This window comes from Coptis chinensis, chromosome 5, assembly GCF_015680905.1.
Source record: "Coptis chinensis isolate HL-2020 chromosome 5, ASM1568090v1, whole genome shotgun sequence".
NCBI classification, from domain to species: Eukaryota; Viridiplantae; Streptophyta; class Magnoliopsida; order Ranunculales; family Ranunculaceae; genus Coptis; species Coptis chinensis.
In genome coordinates, this window is record NC_141460.1 from 64,179,364 (window position 1) to 64,202,151 (window position 22,788).

General features: G+C 40.5%; 2 protein-coding genes and 1 long non-coding RNA gene across 5 annotated transcripts; all 3 read left to right on the forward strand.

Moving 5' to 3' along the window:
* The first annotated feature begins 1,731 nt into the window (after window positions 1–1,731).
* LOC147498318 (uncharacterized) lies at window positions 1,732–6,738 on the forward strand. Of its 3 annotated transcripts, none has more exons than XR_015195435.1 (4): window positions 1,732–1,878; window positions 1,970–2,077; window positions 2,186–3,687; window positions 6,397–6,738. It is a non-coding gene; the product is annotated as an uncharacterized LOC147498318 (long non-coding RNA). The 3 variants fall into 3 exon arrangements; XR_015195436.1 differs by lacking the exon at window positions 6,397–6,738 and adding an exon at window positions 4,852–4,900; XR_015195437.1 differs by lacking the exons at window positions 1,732–1,878; window positions 1,970–2,077; window positions 2,186–3,687 and adding an exon at window positions 3,955–5,277.
* Window positions 6,739–9,909: 3,171 nt separating this feature from the next.
* On the forward strand, window positions 9,910–10,911 carry LOC147498319 (uncharacterized). The gene has a single exon (XM_086563209.1). It carries the CDS (start codon window positions 9,910–9,912, stop codon window positions 10,909–10,911), a length of 1,002 nt encoding a protein of 333 aa, XP_086419335.1.
* An 8,645-nt stretch (window positions 10,912–19,556) lies between these two features.
* Window positions 19,557–21,789, forward strand: LOC147498320 (protein NRT1/ PTR FAMILY 4.6-like). Its single transcript, XM_086560353.1, is given in 3 exon segments — window positions 19,557–20,172; window positions 20,364–20,574; window positions 20,577–21,789. Coding segments are annotated over 3 exon segments (1,443 nt in total). The 5' UTR covers window positions 19,557–19,704; the 3' UTR covers window positions 21,341–21,789.
* Window positions 21,790–22,788: the final 999 nt, after the last annotated feature.

Sequence of the window (22,788 nt, forward strand, 5' to 3'; positions counted from 1 at the left end):
TTTGGTAATTGGTAAAGAGTAAGTACAATTAAGTTGTATATTCCTAACAACTTAAGACAGATTTTTCTTTGGTAAATTAAGTTTATTCGTTGAACTAAATGTTTGTTCATGATATATTTGTTATATCAATTTGATTTTCTTGTTTACTTAACAATAAGTATATTTTTGGAATAAGTTTCCTACAAAACAATCTAGCTCAACTTCAATAAACTAAAGGAGCAAACAAATTGAACTGAGCCAAATGGACTTCACGAAATAGAACACATGATTCAAATTTTGGAAACCCATAAAATTTCATTTGATTCATCATATTATCTTTGTGTCTTTCTCTCAATCCATTCAACTTAACAAAAACTTGTAGAAACCCAACTTTAAAGTGTACCTTAATACAAAACTTATAAAAATTGTTTGATTTTTTGTACCATACAACTATTGGATCGAGTTTGAATGTATCACATATAGGCAAAAGTGTACAAAAAAATAAGAAAAATTGCAAATGATGATAAGGTGCGCGCCTTGTGCCTCAACAAAAGGCACAAAACGCCACAAAAAACACGCGCCTTATGCGTGCACCCGCGCCTTGGTTGAGGTAAGGCACTAAAGGTGCGCCTTGACTTCACTGGTATTAACATCAATCCAACAATTCCAACATTTAGAATCAATTCATTTCACAAAACACCACAAAATTAAATAAAAAATGCAATTGAAACAAATCCCACTTCAATTAATATATATCAAAGCCTATTTCAATGTAACTACAAACAAACAATGGGTACATTCAATAAAATTTCAACGCATGCTTCCAAAACAGCTCACACAATCAATCAAATCACACCCTCAATCAAATCGAATTTGCAAGTTGTAATATTACGTTGTCGTATGCCCAAGCAATAAAATCTAGTTGAATGAATCTTCGTCCTTTACCTTAGCTCTTTGAATGAATCGAATTTAGAAGCAATTGTTTATGGGGGAGAGAATTTTATGAGGTGGGAGAAAGAAGACCGGCAGAGAGCAAGAGAGAGGTGAGGAAGAAGGAAGTTTTGCATTTTTAGTGTATAGACTATACAGACGGTAGAGTTTTTGCTGTCTGTTTCTGTCGTCCGTCTCCCGATGCTACAACTGTTAAAAAATGTCGATTGGAATGGTTTTTTGTGTTTGGGCAGCCAATTAAATTAGGGTGAGCATGCTAAAACATGTTAAAAATTATATGTAGGACCCTTTAGCAGCCTAGTTTTAGCACCCCATTGGACTTGCTCTAAACATAGAGCTCATAATTATATAGTGTGACCAAAGACATAAATGGGTTTCGATAACCCAATAACCGATCCGAACCAAACTGATAAAAAACGGTTTGGGTTTTGATAATTTAGTTTGCCCTCTACCGAACCGATAAGATATTGGTTTGGTTTTGGGTTTGCCTTCCACCGAACCGATATGAACCCGAACCAATAAGATAGCATTTTAGTAATATTTATGATTAATTTTGTATGTGTTTATCAATTGTGTGGTTAAAATTAATAAATTTAATTTAAAATTTAATTGATTTTATAGTTTTCGGTTCGGATTCGGTTTGCAATATATCTTATCGGTTCGGTTTCGGATTTCCAATTTTCTTATCGGTTCGGGTTCGGATTTTCTAAGACCCGACCCAAACCGATCCATTGACAGTACGACCGTATGAGTGACCAACACATCAAAGTTCTCATATAAGGTATATTATGTAATCTGTATCAGTCATCCCTCATCAGCAATCAATTTTCTTTATATACACATTTTACACGAAGTCCAACCTCTCAGGCCTCACCTCAAATCCTTATATATTCAACCCGGTACTAAGTCTTTCATATCCAAGATCCTAGACGAAGTTCATAAGAAATGGTACTTTTTCCTTCTTGTTTATACTTTTGATATCCTTCTTGTTTTTTCGTACATATAACGACTTTCTTCAATCACAAATGACATCTTTCAGGAAGAAGGTAATCAACTAGAAAGATGGGAAGGATATTTGGATTGGAGGGGAAGACCTGGCTTGCGAGGTCATCATGGTGGGGCATGGTCGCCGCGTCTTTCGTCTTAGGTAAGTAAATCAATCTTCTTACAGTTTTGGGATTGATTGATTATGACTAGGTATTACTGAAGTAAGAACCAAAGGTTTGGTATGATTCATGTTCTACAAATGAATCAGTTGTAGAAGTACTAGAGAACTTGGCGTATTTGGCAAATGCAAGCAACCTCGTTCTCTACTTATCGAAATTCATGCACTTCTCACCATCAAGATCAGCTAACGCAGTCACCAATTTTATGGGAACAGCATTTCTTCTTGCCCTCCTCGGTGGATTCTTATCAGACACTTACTTTACATCTTATCATACCTGATAAGTGTAGTGACTGAATTTCTGGTAACTATATATATATGCCTATTGGCTTATATTCACTAGCTTCATGAATTTCAATTTTGAGTTTTCCTTCATTTTATCACTTATATTTCATGGATTTTCACATTATCACTTATATTATCCAATCACATCACTTTTCCTTTAAAGATCCAATCACTACTTGCAATGAAGTTTCTATTTGCTTTTTCAAGCTCAGTTGGAACTTCAATGCTATATCTTTGTGTCAGTTGTTTTGTAGTGAATTATTTTGTCTCTAGTACTAGAACAGTAAAACTAATATAAGCAAACTGACATCAAATGTTTAAACCGTTGACATATTTTGGGACACGTTGTCCACAACCTTCTGCACACGGCACACCTTTCATTTTGCTATAATTGGCATTATATGTTACCATCATCAAATAGTCCATGATACGTATTTACTAAATTCCAATATGAATAGTGAACATTTACTACAAGTACTAGTGAGAGGAAATCTATCAGGAGTCAGTGGAACGAACTGAAGTAATAATTCCCACAATCTGAACTCATGAAATTTTGTTTGACACTTTAACTCCATTTTCCTATACTTGCTGGAATACTAGACACTTATCCATTAGTACAAAATTCGTATCTATGTTGTGAACTTGTAATCTGTAGCTGTTTTATTTTGGTAACTGAACTTGTAACCTCTAGCTGAATCGCTCAGAACCAACCAAAAAACATAGTCTTTTCATTTTTTTGGGGTGCTGTATTGGGCGCCACTCATATTAGATCGGGCAGCCTCCACCCAAGCCCAAACAACAAAGCCCAAACAATAAAGCCCAATACACCCCCCCACCAAATCGAAACCGGGAAAACCTACAATTACCGGTCGTCTCTTTCGCCCAAACCCTTCGAAACCCTAACTAAAAAACCCCAAATTTGAATTTCAAATCTCCAACAATTCGAGTGCCCGATTCGAGTTTCTCCAACAATTCGAATTAAGAACTGTTTTTGTTTTGGCCAAAACAACAAATCTCCAACAACTCGAGTTTGCAAAGCCTTCGACTGGGTTTGATCCACCATTGATCAAAATCTCCAACACAATCTCTCCACCATTGATCAAAATCTCCAACAATTCGAGTTTGATCCACCATTGATCCACCATTGATCACAGTTTGTATGTGTTTGTCACTGAAAACTAGATTTGAGTTTCTCAATTCGTTTGAGTTTCTCAATTCGAGTTTTTCTCAATTCGAGCTTTATCAAAATTGCAAGTTGGAAGAGCGGTGAAAGCTTGAAATTTGCGAGTTCTTCAATTGAAATTCAGGTTGGTTCTTCTTAATTTGTGCAATCTCTTATTATGTAATCATATATATGTGATATGATCATGGTTTGTTGCTTTGAAATGTTATATATGGATTATTAATATGACTCTATGACTCTGTCCAAGAAGAGGCAACAAGAGGGTAAGTTGAGTTTCCATATATCGCTTTACTTTCAAGTCAATATGGTAGAATTATAGTAGATGATTGAAAATAGGAATGGACAAATGAACTTTACCTAGCTAGCAATAACAATGTCAATGGTCAAACGATTATGCATAACCCGCCCATGATTTCCCTTGACACTCCTTATTTAATAATCATGAATCTATAACATTTGAGTCGTGCTTAATTGAAATATTAAAAGTTCTAGATGATAAAAGTTAACGAAATGGTAGAATTATAGCATGACATGTTCACTTATAGGATCTGTTGTGTCTTTTACTGATTGTGTGTATTCTAGGCTTCCATGATGTTGATATGTATTTGGGTTTCCTCGAATTTCCAAATATTGTTTGACACGACAAGTCGGCAAATGTGGACTTTGAATAAGTTACGTTCTTTTTAGTTGAACGCATTTTGGCCATTGGTGTAGGTGCATGTCATGCTAGTTCCATCTGCATTTAGAATGTGGATTAATGGCTTGAGTCATTGTTGTTTCATTATTGTTTACCTTGGAATAAAAACCTTGTTATATTGATTACTTGATGATTAATGGTGGAGAGCTAGAGATATTCGATTCTTTGAGTTATCTCGTGTTTTGTTAATGAGGTTAGTTGGGTATTATGTTTAGGGCGTCATTGCTCTCTTTCTACTTTTAGTGTTGTAAGTTGTGAATATTTGATTCTTACACTCCGTCTTGCTGGGGGTGGTAGGACATCTTTCTTGTGTTTGATTTATATGTGTTGTCTGACAGGAGTACTAGAATGTGTTTCTTTTCCTTTTGTTCATTTTGTATGTGTTTACAGTAGGTGTGTTAAAATTCATGGTGGTAGCTTAAAAAGCATAAAAGGTACGTATTACAGAGACATCCCCCCACTAGGCACATGCACTAAAATGGTGCATGCATTTCTCAACCAGCACTACAATGTTGTAATTGTCCTGTTCTTTGTTCTTTAGGAACGTACAAACAACTCAAAGTAATTCTTGTTTGTCGTTTTACTTATTAGGTTGCATTGAGCTGAAAGACGGGCTATTAGCTTGGCAATTTATGGAGGTTTATGGATCGAGGATATTGAGTCCCGTTTGGAAACCACCAGTAGGATCGAGGATATTGAACAAAAGCCCAAGACACATTGAACTTCCATCCCAAAACCGGAAAAACCACCTCTAACCGGTCATCTCTCTCGCGCAAACCCTTCGAACCCTAACCAAAAAAACCCAAAATCCAATCTTCTTAATTTCAATCCAATCCAATTTCGCCATTTTTGCAATCCAATCCAATTCGCCTTTGCAATTTCGCCATTGAAGCTTTTGCAATCCAATCCAATTCAGTGAAGTATTCTCTCATCTCTCGCCAACACGCCATTGTTAAGCTATTCTCATTGTTAAGCCCTACAAGACGATCTACTAAGGGTCAGTGGACAGTTGAAGAAGTAAGTGCTTGAAATCAAATTTCCAATTTATTCCATGATTTTTAATCAGAATGTTATACCACAATTTCATGCTTTCCGATATCAATAGTAAATATTACTCTTATTTTCTCAGAAACTAGTGTTGAGAGATGTTGTGGTATAAAAGTAATGATTTGTATGTTGTCGATAACCTTGGTTCAGTTGATTTAGAACGATTTTTTTTGTATGTTGTTGATAACCTTGGTTCGGTTGATTTATATGTTGTCGATAACCTTGGTTCTAACATATAATAAAACAAGTATTGTGTTAATACGAGATTATTTTTGTCGAGAAATGAGGAGGTGGTTGGTGGAGGGACGGGTTCGGATGGTGATAATGGTGTTGTGAGGACTAGGAGGAAGTTGCAAGTTGTTTTTGCGCCTCATTTGCCGGAATCATCTTGTGAGTATGTGGTTTTGAGAGAAGGGGTGTTTGGGCTGACCCCGTTGTGATTGTTTCCACGAGACGAGATTGAAGTAGGGGACGTGGGTTTGGACATTTGTTTGTATATGAAAGATGATAGTCGTGATTTCTGAGTTGCATTTTCACATGTATTTTTTACGGAACATGGTGTAAATTAGTATTTTCTTACTAGTTGGGAACTAGAATTTTGTTTATCATTCATATGCTAAAAAGAAAAGGAATGAAGAAAAAGTTCGTAATTGTGAATAATATAGATTGGAATTACGGAATATTCATATTGGCACTCAAACTTATGATTGGAATTACTTTGTGATGAGAGTTCATGTAATGTAGAAATAAGAGTGAGAGTTAAGTTCTGCACCCTTTTTCTATGAAACTTTCATCCGTAGAAGTTTACAACTTGATTGTCCTGTACATATATAAGTATAAAATTCTTGTCAGTTTTTCGCTTGAGAGCTAAATGAGGACTTCTGTTGTTTGTTTGTTTGTTTGGTGTGGTATGTCTACGTGTATGAAGGTATAGTATTAGTGTCTATTGTTTGGTGAAAGTAATTGTCCGGGAATAAAGCAAAGAAGAAGGGCATATGAGAAGGATAGGGATAAGTAGATTTCTAACATAAGTGTAGATTTGATTAAACTTATTATAGTTACTAATACTTGTTTTATTTTTCTTTGTAGCAATGTCTCGATCAAATAATGTCAAGAATGTAGCAAAAACTACATTCAATGGTGTAAAGAGGTTGTTTAGTGGCAGCGGTTCCTCTTCGGGTCGTGGTGACGCGCCTGAACCTAAGAAGAAGAGAGAAAAGGGGTCGAAAACAATGGCTTCCTCCGATGTTGATGTAATTTATGTATTTTTGAATTTGATGTATTTTGTAATAATTGTGCGCCATTACTTGTAATATGGCGTTTGGGATTGTTGTTTGTACTGAGTTTTGGATATTAGCAGGTTGTTTGATGAGTTTTTGATATGAATATGTCAATAAAACAAATGAGGTTATGGCAAAAAAATTTCAAAAATTATAAGTTAGGAGGTTTGTCTACTTGTCGCATCTTCAAATTCTTCACCTTGACCTTCAACATTTTGTTCCACTTCTTCACTTTTAACATATCTTATATTTTCTCCTTCTCTAATTTGTCGTTCTTCTCTAATTTGTTGTTGTACCTCAAACATTACCTCAAATGATTCTTCTTTATCTTCATGTTCCATTTAGAAAAACTTATGTATTCTAATATGTAGAAAAACTTGAGTATGTAGAGAAACTTGAGTATTCTATGTAAGGAGTAAGAATTTTGATAAAAAAAAAAAAGCAAGGAGGAGTAATGAGTATTTTATATATATTTGAAATTTTGATATATTTCGAATAATTGAGTGAAATATGTTTGTAAACCCTAAACTCTAACACCCCCCCCCCTCCAACTAGTTTATTATTCACAATTGAATAAAAAAAAATGGAAAATAACAAGTTTAGATATAAAACAAATTATTATTTTAGATTTGGATAATTGAGTGAAATATGTTTGAAATTAAAATTTGTTTATGTCGGTACGAAATTTGTAAACCCTAAACCCAAATCCCAAACCCCCAAACTAGTTTATGATTCAAAATTTGAAAAAGAAAATAATAAATAATAAGTTTATAAATAAAACAAATTATTATTTTTGAATAATTAAGTAAAATACGTAGTTACGCAATTTGTAAATAACCCTAAACCCTAAACCCTAAACCCCAAACCCCCAACATAGTCTATGATTTACAATTTTAAAAATAAAATAAAAAATAACAAGTTTAGATATAAAATAAATTATTATTTCAAATAATTAAGTGAAATATGTTGGTACGAAATTTCTAAACCCTGAACCCTGAACTCCAAACCCCAAACTAGTTTATGATTTACAATTGAAAAAAATAATAATAATAACAAGTTTAGATATAAAACAAATTATTATTTTAGATTTTAACATATTTGATTACATGTTTTAACTTGGTTATAAAGATAGGTGACTATGAGAGTGCAGAGTGCATGTTTTGTTGGTGTAATTGTGTTGTTTCAAACCTAATTTTTTAAATCGGATTTCAATTTTCCTAATTCAATTGGAATGTGTTGATAATTGATCATTACTAATTCAATTTTGCACATAATTATTTAAATAAATTATTATATACTTATGATCGATTAATTATTTGTATTATAAGAAAAATGTTAGTGTTTATCTATAAGAAAAGTGTAATTGGTGTTTATGTCCAAATGACTTCACCATATTGCCCCATATAAGTCCTAAACGACTTGCATGTGATATCAAATGATTAGCCAAATCTAAAATGCACACACAAACGATATGGCCACGTCGTTTGAGTGCGTTTGAGTGTACACTCAAACTACGTGACCATATCGTTTGAGTGTATACTCAAACTACATGACCAAGTCGTTTGAGTGTATACTCAAACTACATGGACAAGTCGTTTGAGTATTACTCACACTAACACTCAAACTACGTGACCACGTCGTTTCAGTGTACACTCAAACGATATGGTCACGTAGTTTGAGTGTTAGTGTGAATAACACTCAAACGAAGTTGTCCATATCGTTTGAGTATACACTCAAACGACTTGGCCATGTAGTTTGAATGTAACTCAAACTCAAACTAACACTCAAACGACGTGACCATATCGTCTCAGTGTACACTCAAACTACGTGACCACGTAGTTTGAGTGTACACTGAAACGACGTGGTCACGTAGTTTGAGTGTAAACAGAAACGACGTGGTCACATAGTTTGAGTGTACACTCAAACTACGTGGTCACGTAGTTTCAGTATACACTGAAACGATGTGGTCACGTCGTTTGAGTGTAAACAGAAATGACGTGGTCACGTCGTTTGAGTGTAAACAGAAACGGCCCGGAGGGTTCGTTTTGGCGATATGATACCGGTTGAATTGGTTGCTGGACATGGGCTTTGATGACAAACTTGTAATATGGCAAACTTGTAAAATTTCTTTTTTTTTAGGGGTTGCCCAATCCAATTTGATGAGTGCCCGATGGAATTGCCTTTTTTTTTTGTGTGGTAGAACTTTCGTCATATAGCTCATTTATTGCTAATTAAAAAAGCTATATTTGTCGTTTAAGCGCAAATTTTGGCCACAAAATGGCCTTTCTTACCAACATTGTCAATGGGTGGAAGTCAATATTGTACATGAAATTTCATGTGAAAGAAATTATAAAGCGAAACTTTAAATCTCAACCTTAGCCGACAAACACTAAAATAGAAACAAATATTGGGAGAGAATGTATGGGTCGTATTCATGACCTAGGAGGTTAGTGGTGACAATGGGATCGGATGCGGTATAGTATGGGGGGACAGGTTGTATGGGATCAGATTCGCGATATCCTAACTGCTTTGGAACTACTGCGAGACGTGGAGAGAGAGAGTGGAATCATAACTGCAAGATAACTGCCGCGATACGTGGAGAGAGAGGGGACAATGGATGGCAGAAGATCGACGAACTAGATGAGAGGAGAGGTTAGAAAGAGAGAAAGAGATATAAAAGGAGGAGGGAGGAGAAAAGAAAAAAGAAAAAAATATATAGAGAGAAAGAGGAGAGATAAAAGTAAGGAGAAGAGACAAGTGATCTTATAGGTTGTAATAACAGTGTATACATTTTGGCGTCGTCTGTGGAGACACGAAGAGAAAATGGCTACTGTAGTGAAAAGGGGAGTAGGGAGACCTAAGAAAGCAATGGTTAGAGGAACAGCCGAGGAAACAGAGAACACACGGAGCGGAAAGGGTAGGAGAAGAAGGGGTAGGAGAGGAAGAAGTATCTAACGCGGCGGCGTACGCTACCAGACTTCTCCAGGAGGAGATAGTTAGGTTACGGACTGAGAATGACGAATTAAGGAAAGAGAGAGAGATTACACATGGTGAAACGGGCGGAATGATCACCGGAGCAGCGAAGTGGAGGGGGAGAATGAGGAATACCCGCCACAGGAGGCTGAACAAACGGTGGGTATCACATTGGAGGTAGTACAGGCGATGATTGAGAAAGATAGGGAGATGAACCGCGCAGCAGAAAAAGCGAACCAGAGCGCTACACAGAAGGAGGTGGCAAGCCTCAACAAAAATCCACTAGCAGATTCGATATGGAATTCGGAAGTGCCTAAGAGGTTCGCCCAGCCAAGATTTGAGAGGTATGATGGAAAGGGAGACCCGACGGATCACTTGCACCATTTTCAGCAACAGATGCCGTTATGGCAGGAGAATAAATGATGGGCTTCACTGCATGATGTTCCCCCCCAGTCTAAAGGGGGGAGCCTCCGATTGGTATTACAGGTTGGCTTCATGGGGCATCAAAAGGTTTGAAGAACTGGAGCGTGCGTTTGTTGATCACTTCATACACCAAAAAAGAAGGGTGGTTGACATCGCAGCTCTGTTCAACATAAAACAAAGGTCCGCAGAGTCATTAAGAGAGTTTCTGTGTAGGTTTAAGGAGGAGACATTGCGGGTGGAAAATTTGGAGGAACATATCATGGTCATAGCCTTCCAGCACGGCTTGAGGGCGGGAAATAGAGTTCATGAGTCGGTTTCCAAAATCGAAATCACTTCTTTGCATGCTCTGTATCCAAAGGTAGAAAAATACATACGCTACGAGGACATAATGCATAGAAATGCGAAAGAACAGAAGAGATCAAGGAAAACAGTGCAGACCGTCGACCAAGATGTCAGCAAGGGAAAGAGTAGAATAAAGGAAAGAGAGAAAGGAGCGTACAGAGGAGAGGGCCGAGGTCCGGATAGGACGGGAGACCGCGGCCGAAGGGATATCCGGGAGAGGAAGTCGTACAGGGAAATTGAACAGACTCCACTCAACAGGCCCTTAAAGAAAATCTTGCCGCTGATTAAGGGGCAGCAGTACTTTGAGGGTCCGCGAAATACACCTATGGAGATAGAAGGGAAACCATTTTGTGCGTATCATAAAATCAGGAATCACGCCACGAATGAGTGTTATGTATTGAAATGGTTGGTGGAAAGAATGATAGAAAAGGGGATGCTCAGGGAGTTTGTCACAGAGGTTCACCAGGAAGAGAGGGTGCCAGCTCCGGCTAGAATTTTAGGTACCGTCAATGTCATCTTTAGTGGAGAAACCTTGGGAAGAAATGCACACCGAGAAAAGATGAGAAAGACAGCGAGTTTACAATAAGTGAATGCGGTGGTAAGCATACTGCGGTTAATTTGCGGAGCAGCAGTGGGTGAGGACTTAGAGTCAGTGATTTCCCCGCATGAGAATGCGTTGGTAATTACTATAGCAATGGACAATTATCTGGTAAAAAGAGTATTGATAGACTGCGGCAGTTCAGTGGACTTGTTATTTAAGGGGGCGATGGAGGAGATGAATATCGGAAAAAATCAGTTAAAAGCACCTCGAACTAATCTGTATGGGTTCAATGGCAGCATGACAGAGCCCATGGGGGAATTGATGCTACCGGTTATAGCTGGTCCGATAACGGTATTCACCAGGTTTATGGTGGTGGATTCAAGTTCTCAATATAATGCCATTCTAGGGAGAAAATGGATCCATGAAATGAAGGCCATCCCCTCGACATTTTATCAAGTGATCCACTTCCCTACTAATAGGGGGACATACGAAATAAGGGGGGGACCAAGTAGTAGCGCAGAATATCCATCAAGTTAATGTAAAAGGTATGGTTTACAGAACAAAAGGGGAGGGGTTGTCGAACGAACCAGGATCATCATAGATTTTACAAGGGGCAACGGAAACAGAAAGGTACGAGCCTCCGCTGGGACCGAAAACGTTGGATGAGTTAGAAGTAATGAACCTTGGGGTGGGAGATGAGGAAAAGTTTACATCGGTTGGAGCTGACTTACCGGAGGAATGGAAGGGTAAGTTGGTGTAGTTTTTGACGGACAATACCGATATATTTGCATTGGTAATCGAGGATATCACGGGCTTAGACCCAGAGTATGCTTGTCATCATCTGCATATGAATGAAGATGCTAAGCCAGTGCGACAGAAAATGAGAAGCATAAGGCCCAAATATGCTGAAGGGATTCGCGAAGAGGTTATACGGTTGAAGGGGGCTGGGATAATAAGGGAAGTGGAGTTTACAGAGTGGTTGTCTAATGTGGTCGCAGTACCGAAAAAGAATGGCAAGGTTAGAATGTGTGTTGATTTCACAGACCTCAACAAGGAATGCCCGAAAGATTGTTACCCTATGCCCCAAGTGGATGAGTTAGTTGATAGAACGGCAGGATACAAGGTGTTTTCTTTCATGGATGCATCGATGGGATACAATCAGGTCGCGATGTTCGGACCAGATCAGGAGAAAACCACCTTTGTGGTGGAGGGTGGTACCTATTGTTACACCAGGATGCCTTTTAGCTTAAAGAATGCGGGTGCTACCTTTCAGCGGTTGGGAGAAAAGATGTTCGAAGGCAAGATTCGAAAGGGGATAGAAATATGCATTGACGACATGGTGGAAAAAAGCATATCGGAAAAGGAACACTTAGAAGGCCTCCATGAAACTTTTGGCATACTGCGGAAGCATAAACTGAAACTCAATCCCGAGAAATGCTCATTTGGGGTAACTTCAGGAAAGTTTCTAGGCTATGTAGTCACACACCGCGGAATAGAGGCAAATCCAGAGCAGATTCGATCGTTGATTGAGATGCCCTCTCTGCAGAATGTGAAGGAAGTACAACGACTGGCTGGACGAGTTGCCGCCCTTAATAGATTCATTTCCAAGTCGTCGGACAAATGCCGGCCTCTATACCGCTTGCTGAGAAAAACTCCTGATTTCCATTGGACCGCGGAATGCGAAAGAGCCTTTCAAGACTTGAAAAGCTACCTCAGGCAGGCACCCTTGCTCTCACGACCGGAACATGGAGAAAAGCTGCATTTGTATCTGGGTGTTAGCGAGTACGTTATCAGTTCAGTTCTAGTGAGGGTGATCGACAAGATAGAAAGGCCAGTTTACTTTCAAAGCAAAACCCTACTGGATGCAGAGACCCGGTATAGTAGGATTGAAAAGTATGCTTTGGCTCTGATATTTTCAGCTCTTAAATTAAAGCCTTACTTCGAAGCTCATTTTGTAGTGGTAGTAACAAATTTGCCTCTCAGACAAGCGTTGAAGGCCGAGAAGTCAGGTAGGATGCTTAAGTGGCCGATATTGCTCAGTTCTTACGAGATTACATACCAAGTCAGAACAGCGGAAAAGGCACAATCCGTGGCGAAGTTTCTGGCTGAATTTCCGGCAGAGGATCCCACTTGGGGAGAGGAAATGTTAATGGAATCTGAAGGGGAGGTTAGTAGCGATCCTTTGGATCCTTGGGATATGCGCAATGGGTGGAGAGTTTTCGCGGATGGTTCTGCTACAGATACAGGAAATGGAATAGGGGTCGTGTTAGTAACTCCTCAGAACAATCGCCTTGATTTATCTATGAAATTGGGATTCGCGGCTTCAAATAACGAGTCTGAATATGAAGCTGTGATAACTGGATTAGACTTGACCAAGGATCTGGGGGTGAAAGAGTTGTTTGTTTACTCAGATTCCAATTTGGTAGCTTGTCAGGTGAATGGAGGGTTTGCAGCTCGCTGCCCTCGGATGGCGAAATACTTTGATGTCCTACAGCGAAAGGCAAGCGAGTTTGACAAAATACAATTTGCTCATCTGGGCCACGGAGAGAATAGACATGTCGATGCTTTGGCTTATGTGGTGGCAATCCTACCCGGATCAGAGGGTCGGTCTATTGAAGTTAGAGTGTTGAGCAAACCAAGTACATCAGATGAGGATGGGGTTTTGCTCACTACCGAGGGAGATCAGGGTTGGATAACACCGATTAAGAATTTCTTAAAGGGAGTAGAGGTAGAGAATAAACAGGACAGACGAAGGATGGAACAGTTGAGTCAAAGGTACACATTGCTGGAAGGGGCACTATACAGGAGAAATTTCAACGAACCATTGCTTAAATGTATAGGTCCACCGCTGGCACAAGAGGTTCTGGCAGAGGTTCACGAAGGAGATTGTGGTAGTCATTCTGCAGGACGAACTACAACTCATAGGTTGATATCACAAGGGTATTTTTGGCCCCATATGAAAAGAGATGCCACAGAGTACGCCAAGAAATGAGAGAAATGCCAACGATTTGCTTCATTCATACACTCACCAGTTGAGCCATTGCATAATGTGTTTAGCCCATGGTCGTTCGCCATGTGGGGACTGGATATTGTAGGACCGCTACCAATGGCGAGCGGTAAGAGGAGATTTCTGTTAGCCGCTACTGACTATTTTACCAAATAGGTAGAAGGCGTGGCTTTGCAACAAGTTAAAGAAGAAAACATGAAGAAGTTTTTGTGGGAGAATATCATATGCAGGTTCGGGCTGCCACATACAGTAATCGCGGACAACGAAACTCAGTTTACCGGGGGAAAGGTCCGAGACTTTTCACAGGCGTTTAAAGTAAAGCAAAGGTTCTCGGCCCCCTACAACCCTGAGGGAAATGGACAAGCAGATGCATCCAACAAAATAATAATGGACAATTTAAAGCGAAAGTTGGAGGAGAGAAAGGGTGCTTGGGCAGACGAGTTAAGTCATGTGCTATGGGCATATCGGACCACACCAAGAACATCCACTAATGAATCCCCATTCGCAATAGGGTACGGTGTAGAGGCCGTCATACCAGTGGAAATGATAGAATCCACAACCAGAACCCAGGCTGTTGAAAGAGGCATGAATGAGAAAATATTAGCTGCGGATTTGAATCTTGTCGAAGAAAGAAGAGAGATAGCTTGTATTCGGTTGGAGGAATACCATCGGACTTTACAGAGACAGTATGATAAACAAGTAAAGCCGTGGAGTTTTGCGGTGGGGGACCTGGTGCTGCGACGAGTTACTCCTGCCACCAAGAAAGAAAACGAAGGAAAGTTGGGTCCAAACTGGGAAGGACCCTATGTCATCAGTAAAAAGGGTAACTCTGGAACTTATGGATTACAGACTACGACAGGGGCAAAGATAGAGAGGCCGTGGAATGTCAGAATGTTAAAAACGTTCCATGTCTAGAGTCTGTACTTAGTCTTTTCGTATGACAGATTTAAGAAAGAGCTTAAGATAGTGCACTATCTGTATTGTTTATTATTATGTCTGTGAAATAAACATGCACTTCTTTCAATCGAATCAGCGGTAGATAATAAATTATCAATTTTGGAACGAACATAACTTCTCAACAAGCTTCACAGCTGTATAGAGAGACCGGAGAGCCTTTCGGATTGCACATCGAATCAAAATGGAGGCAACCCTGAAAAAGCTTCACAATTTGTCAGAGAGCGGGGAAAGAGCCCTTCGCCCGACGGTATGCGTCCGAATCGAAATGGGGGCAACCACGAAACAGCTTCACAACCAGATAAAGAGGGCGGAGGATGAGCCCTTCGCTGGACTTTACGTCCCTGATCAAACCGGGGCAACCCGAATAGCTTCCACACCGTACAAAGAGAGCGGGGGAAGAGCCGCTTCGCTAACTTGCAAGTCCTAATCAAACCGGGGGCAACCACGAGCGACTTCACAATTTGTATAAAAGAGAGCTGGGGAAGAGCCCTTCGCGGACTGCAAGTCCGAATCAAACTGGGGGCAACCCTGAATAGCTTCACAGCTGTATAGAGAGAGCGGGGGGGAAGAGCCCTTCGCGGACTATACGTCCGAATCAAACTGGGGGCAAATTGAGCCGCCCCCATCTAGCTTCACAGCTAGCCAAAGAGAACGAGGGGATTAATCCCTTCGCGGTGGTAGACAACTTAGGGGCAACCCTAGCTGGCTTCACAGCTAACTAAGTCTGCAGGGGAAATGAGTGCAAACAACTTGGATGAAAATCAAGATAGCCCCTTCAAAGATTATGAAAAGGATATTCATATTAAATTTTTTAATAGATTAAATGGCTTCAATGCATAACGAATCGAAAGAAGGGCGAAATTTGAAGAAATTATGGCAAATGGTAAATGAAAGTGCAAATGGAGTATAACGCAAGTTTGATTGGCACCTACTACGCAAATGTAGTGGGTCGATGAAATATTTGTTCAAACACATACAAAAGATAGTTGTTCCACAAAGAAATTACAAGTCAGATAGAAAAGCGGCAAAGAAAGAAAGCCAGCACATGTTACTGCTGAGGTTCAGTATTCCCTTCTTCCTGAGCGATATTTGCCTCCTCACCAACAGCGGTGTTGTTGTCTTCGTCCAATTCAACTGGAGAGGTGTCAACATTAGTAAGGGGAGTAGTCACATCAGGGGTAGTGTCTCAGCAGTCTCAGGAGGCGTGGTCGATGGTACCAAAGATGGTGTATCTGCAACTGGAGGCGGCGGTGGAAGAAGACGGCCATCAGCGGTAAGCTGATCAAGTTGTTGTTGCAATTCACAAGCTATCTTCTTCGCAGCTAGACCCCAGAATCGCTTCGCGGCTTCTTTCAAAGCCTTGTCTACAGCGGCTTTAGTGGCAAGTTTCTCTGTCTCTTTGAGGCTTTCCAATTTTGAATTGACCCCCGCTATGTAGTCGCGGTGCTTGTCCTCGGCCACCTAGAGCTGCTTGTGGGCCTTGAGTGCCACAATCCGCGAATCGTCCCTTTCCTTCTCCAGCTTAGCATACTTGGCCTTCCAGCCATCAGGTCCATGAATCTCCTGCTTCACAACCTCCAGATTCTCCACAGTGCTGGTTAGGCCGCGCAACACATAGCCGATATCCAAACTTAGCTGCAGAGACATATTGGGTATAAAAGGTAGTAAAACGGATAAAGAGAGAGTAACATTAATAGCACGCACCTTTTCCCAACCAGTGTAAATGGAGGCCCTATGAGATGCGACAGTGCCAGAATCTCCATAGGCTTGATCCCGAGGGAGATGAGAGCTGAAAAACAAAGATGCGGCAACAACTGGATTTTCCAAAGCTGAGTCTCGAGTAGTAACATCGCGATCCCTGCCCTTGAATTTGGGTTGCCAAACTTCGACTGGGCCTGATGTTAAGGGACCGACTGGAAGTGGGTCTTGTCTATGGCGCTGAAGGGATAGCGAACCCATGAAAAGGATCGATCTGAAGGTACTAGTGGGGGGATGAGAAGTGGAAGTAGTTTTGGCCTTCTTCGTTGGACTCTTATTTGAAACTTCAACAGGCGCATCGCCATCAGAGTCATTGTCCCAAAGCTTGTATTTGTTCACGTCCATAGCGGTAGCAGAAGGGGTAAAAGAAGTATGGGCAAAATCATCTTCCCACTCAGCCACATGAGAGTACGAAGAAGGAGGGGTGTCAGCAGTAGTTTTAGCTTTAGCGGCAAGAAACACGTTGAAGCAACAAATTTCGTGAATGAGAAATTTTGGTGGTATATTTGAAGGACTTGTGAGCTGGACATTTTCTTTTTTGAGGTGGGGAAGGTTTTGGCTTTCTTTCTTTGGGGGGCGGCAGGCGATATAGGGGGCCTTGGTATTTGTCAATGTCTTTTAAAGAAGGGTCAAGTAAGAGAGGATTGGCCTTTTCCGGATCAATGCCGAGGACTTTACACTGTGCGCTTCCAAGTTCGCGAAGGGATTGGAAGATTTATGATGAAACGCCGTTGTATATCTATGATCGCGAATCGAGTCTCCAACTTATATCACCAAGAATAAAGACAAATTACAAACAAGTGGGACATAAATACTGCGACTCAAAATGGCTTACTTACCACTCGTAAGGAAATGGAGATGCCTCAGAGAAACTTCCGAAGGGAGGTCCGCAGATAAAAAACTCCCAGACACATACAACGGATAGTGGTGCCACACCTTGTCAAAAGTGGTGATGTAAAGAATAAAAGACTTCTTTTGTGGACGAGTGCAGAAGGATTGGTATCCCACACTCCCAAGTTTAGTGCTTTTCTTTATATATAAGTGAGCAAGGATATCGCGAAGTTGGATTTTAGGGGAGTGGGTCTCATTGTAATAGTTAGGCGGCATACATAACACGCTAGAAGTTACCTATGCCTTGGCACGGAGGAATGTTGAAATGGTTACAAACCTCGACGTCAAGTAGAGTTAAGGGAAAACGCAAACCAGCCGCTATCTGTCCTACAGTAGCGACAAGATAGCCGGGGCGCGGTGCTACCAAGTGAGGAAAGTGGGTGATGCCAGACACGTGTTCTAGAATAATGTCACTAGGTATGCCATAAGCGGCTTTAACGGCATCTAAGTTGGGTCTGCGGTAGTAGGATGGTGGGGGAGGCAGAGAAGGTTTCCTCCCAGAAGTAGATGGAACAACGATAGGGTCAGTGGAATCAGAAGCTGGGGATTCATATCGTTCCGCGGAGGGATGGCTAGATCTAGGGGTAGACGATTCAGATCTATCGGATTTGGTGGCGGAGGATTTTGTGGCGGAGGTAGCCTCCGATTCCGATCCAGACATAATGGAACCAGTGCTAAGAAGGGAGTTTACAAAAAGAGAGGTATGCAATTCTAGAAAAGAAGAAAGTGATGAAGAAGCAGCACCCAAAAAAAAACGATTAAAACAAATAATGAGAGGAAAGGAAAACAAATAAGAAGGGGGAAGACAAACCTGCGATAAGAGGGAGCCAAGACAACGGAGGTCGTAGAACACGAACAGTGCTGGAGAGCTACCGGAGGGAAGAATAGTGGGAAGAAGTTGGAAAGAGTTGAAGGAAAGGAAGTTGAAAAGATTGGTGAGGGTTTGGGGTTTTGAGAGAAGAGAGAGGTTTGAGCGGGATTTGAAGGGGCAAGGGCATAAAGGGAATAGCCAACAAAAGAACCAAGGAAAGTGTGACACGTGGAATCTCAATTTTCGAAGAGGCAGAATATGATGCGCGTGCGTCGTATTTTCACATGGCAATAAAGAGGAAGCACGTGGAACACGTGCTGAGAGAGAAAAGATATGGGGACAGAGTGGCAGTGTCAGAGAAGAGGTATATCGCGAAAGGTGTATGAGATGAGAAATGTTAGTTCTCGGCCCCATAGTTGTTCGCGGACCATCAATAAGACCGAGAGAGAGCATCTGTATGGATCGTATTCATGACCTAGGAGATTAGTGGTGACAATGGGACCGGATGCGGTATAGTATGGGGGGACAGGTTGCATGGGATTAGATTCGCGGTATCCTAACTGTTTTGGAACTGCTATGAGACGTGGAGAGAGAGAGAGAGCGGAATCATAACTGCAAGATAACTGTCGCGATACGTGAAGAGAGAGGGGGACAATGGATGGCAGAAGATCGACGAACCAGATGAGAATAGAGGTTAGAAAGAGAGAAATAGATATAAAAGGAGGAGGGAGGAGAAAAGAAAAAAGAAAAAAATACATAAAGAGAAAGAGGAGATAGAAGAGTAAAGAGAAGAGACAAGTGATCTTATAGATTGTAATAACAGTGTATACAGAGAATATTTAGCATGTTAGAAGAGCCTGAATTTTGGGCAAGTCCCCGTGATTCCAAGCCTTCATCATGTGCACCAGATTCTACGCCATATACAGTATGTAAGATTGAGGAAAGTTCAGGTAAAATATGTTCTGTATTTGAACTTTCGGACCTTAAATTGATCCCATTTACTTGTGACTTCTGACCATGTAAAGCATGGTGCCAAAGGGAGAAGACTTCTCAGAAACCCGTATTCTGACTTGAACTACTACAAGTCGTTTTGCATTCTGACGAACACAGGATGGAAATGTTTGGAAGTAAAAGATGAAAGTTCTTCAATGTTTTCTAAACATGCGCTCTAGTCGTTTTTTGCTCGCTCAATTTCACCTCTAGTTGCAAAGGGCCAACCCTGAACAGATTTTAGGTCTCAAAGCCGCGGCTCGTTTCCTAAGGAAAAAATATATAAATAAATAAATAAAAATAAGTAAATAAATGCCAAGGCTGAATTGGAACCAAACCATTTTTTCAACTTAAATAGAAGGAAATTATTAATTGAGAATGAATAACTGATGTTTGTGAATAAAATTCTAAAAATATCCCTTCTATGACTCAAGTTTGGTCATTGGAACAGGGTCTTGTGATACTAACAGTCCAAGCACATTTACCATCTCTTAAGCCCCCGCCCTGTGATCGAGTTAACACCAGCATTTCTTGTGAAGAAGTCTCAAACTGGAAGGCGGCAATGTTATTTGGTGGGCTTTACTTGACTGCACTAGGCATCGGAGGCATAAAAGGATCGTTACCGGCACAAGGAGCTGAGCAATTTGATGAAAGTACTCCAGAAGGAAGGAAGCAGAGATCGACATTTTTCAACTACTTTGTGTTCTGCCTATCTTGTGGCGCCTTGGTAGCGGTAACATTGGTTGTATGGATTGAAGACAATAAAGGATGGCAATGGGGTTTCGGAATCTCAACTGTGACAATATTGCTGTCAATACCTATCTTCCTTGCTGGCTCTACTACATACAAGAATAAGATTCCTACAGGAAGTCCTCTAACAACCATAGCAAAGGTAAGCGTCGTTCAAAGGTTCCATCATGTAGTAAGACTACAATAACGCCTTATTACCAATGTTTGAGATCGTCTTGAACAAATCATGTTCCTCTGTTAAGCTCTATCTGAAACCATTACCATTTTGAGCATACCAAGTCGCTTAAGTTATATCCTTCTTTAAGTTCTAATGATGCAGCTTCACTGGAATAGGTGTTGCTGGCAGCAACTTCCCCAACATGCTTAAGTAGGAGTCCAAGTAACGCAATTGCAAGCATGAACACAAGCCCAATGTACCCAACTCAGACTACGGAGGATAAAGAAGAAGAGGAAGAAGAGAAGACGAAAGAGAATCTTCAAACTCAGTCCCTTGCCAAAGGTCTCAAGTTTCTCAACAAAGCAGCAAAAAACAAGCCTATTTACCAGGTAAATGCACTGTGGAAGATGTAGAAGAGGTGAAAGTAGTGGTCAGAATTCTTCCCATCTTTGCTTGCACCATCATGCTTAACTGCTGTCTAGCCCAGCTATCAACCTTCTCTGTGGAACAAGCAGCGACAATGGACACAAAGGTTGGATCCTTGAAGGTTCCACCTGCCTCCCTTCCTGTCTTCCTTGTTCTATTCATCATAATCCTGGCACCGCTCTATGACCATCTCATCATCCCATTTGCTAGGAAAGTAACGAAGACTGAGATGGGAATATCTCATTTGCAACGTATTGGTATTGGGTTAGTACTCTCTATCATTGCAATGGCAGTCGCAGCTTTGGTTGAAGTCAAGCGAAAGAGGGTGGCCACTCGTTCAGGTCTACTTGACTCAAATGATTCATTACCAATCACATTCTTTTGGGTGGCTTTGCAGTACTTGTTTCTTGGTTCAGCTGACTTATTCACCTTGGCTGGGTTACTGGAATTCTTCTTCACAGAGGCACCTGCAAGAATCAGATCTTTGGCCATGGCACTGTCTTGGGCTTCATTGGCAATGGGGTACTACCTCAGCTCAGTTCTTGTCTCGGTAGTCAACAGCGTCACAGGTACCTCCAGGGACACACCATGGCTATCTGGTAGTAACTTGAATCATTACCATCTCGAGCGATTCTACTGGTTAATGTGTGCCTTGAGTGGATTAAATTTCTTACACTATCTCTTCTGGGCAAGAAGGTACAGGTATAGGTCAACAACAAATAGTTAAATGTAACTTCATGATTATGAAGAACTCAAATTGACTCCAATGGCGGCTTCCTCAGCATTTATAAATAACGTATCTTCATTATAGGGTGTACTTACTCACAAGGCAGTTCACTTTGTACCCTTGACTTACACCCAAGTAAATTTGTTTCATGCGACCCTTCAGTCACACTGTCCAAAACTTGCTAGGCTGTGTTTGGTCATGGAGATTGTTCTCATCGTTCATGTTTTTATAGTTAGAAGAGTCGAAGTCAAGATAGGTACTGCGCAACACAACTCTAAATAACCTCTACAGTAGACTTTATTGCCTACCAATATTTTAGTCCAATGGAATACTTAGTAACCTCTGTCAATATGCTTAACACATCAATTTATGAGTCTATAACAAATTGGGTTAACTAGTATTACCCCCCACTAGATAAGCCAATTAGGATTTTCGCCCCACTAAATGAGCCAATTAGGCCCCATAAAAAAAAAACTAAACAACAGCAAACAAAAGCCGGCGACAATAGTTTCCAAACTATTGTGCCAGAAATCAAAGTGTTGAATAAAGGTTGTCATTCCACAATCCACACCAGCTTCTCTTAAGGGAGTAATAAAATAAGATTGTGGAACGATTTCTGAGAAACATTAAGAATCAAATAGATGTACCTAAAGAGATTATACGAGGAAATTGAGCAGTGATACCACTATTTCCAATATATCTAGGAGAAGTAAAACACAGCCAAAACAAAATTCGAGAAAACCCTATGTACCATACCTGACTCAAAATTGTTCACATTTCCTCCCTTCCAAGTTTGAATATTTGTACCGAGTCTGACTAGCATGTAACAGCACCTCCCAGACATTTACTAATTACTTCCCATTGCTCAAAAGTACTTCCTGGGTATGTTGAGAACATATCAACTTACCCATATATCTATAGGACATGACTAGCCGGCAATCTCGAATTATGTTCTTACTCTATCATCAACTGTAGTTTACATAAGCATATTAATCCTTATAATCAGAGCACAACGTACATTTGGCATCTTAGTTAGACCTCGAAGTATGTATGACTAAACGTCTATACCTACAATACGACAATGCACCAATGGTTGTCAGTTGTTACTGATGTGCTTTTGCAGAGTTACATAATCACGGGAGAACATAAGCAATCTAGATACTTCCTGTCCACCGATGGTCCTATATCTCAAACTTCAATAAAAAAAAGTCTATGCTCCTGCTTAAGGACCTGTTTTACCATACCAAATGTAGGCTCCACCTCTGCTTCATTCTGAGATTGAACGTTAGATGGTTTCTCTTCCGCCACCTCTTGGTTATCTCCTACGTTTCGACTAATATCTCGACCAGTCGACCTTGTTAGACCAATATATGTGTAATCTCATCTTCCAACATGCATCTCATCATGAATGTGCTATGAGTATCTTTGTATCCACAGTACTCACTCTC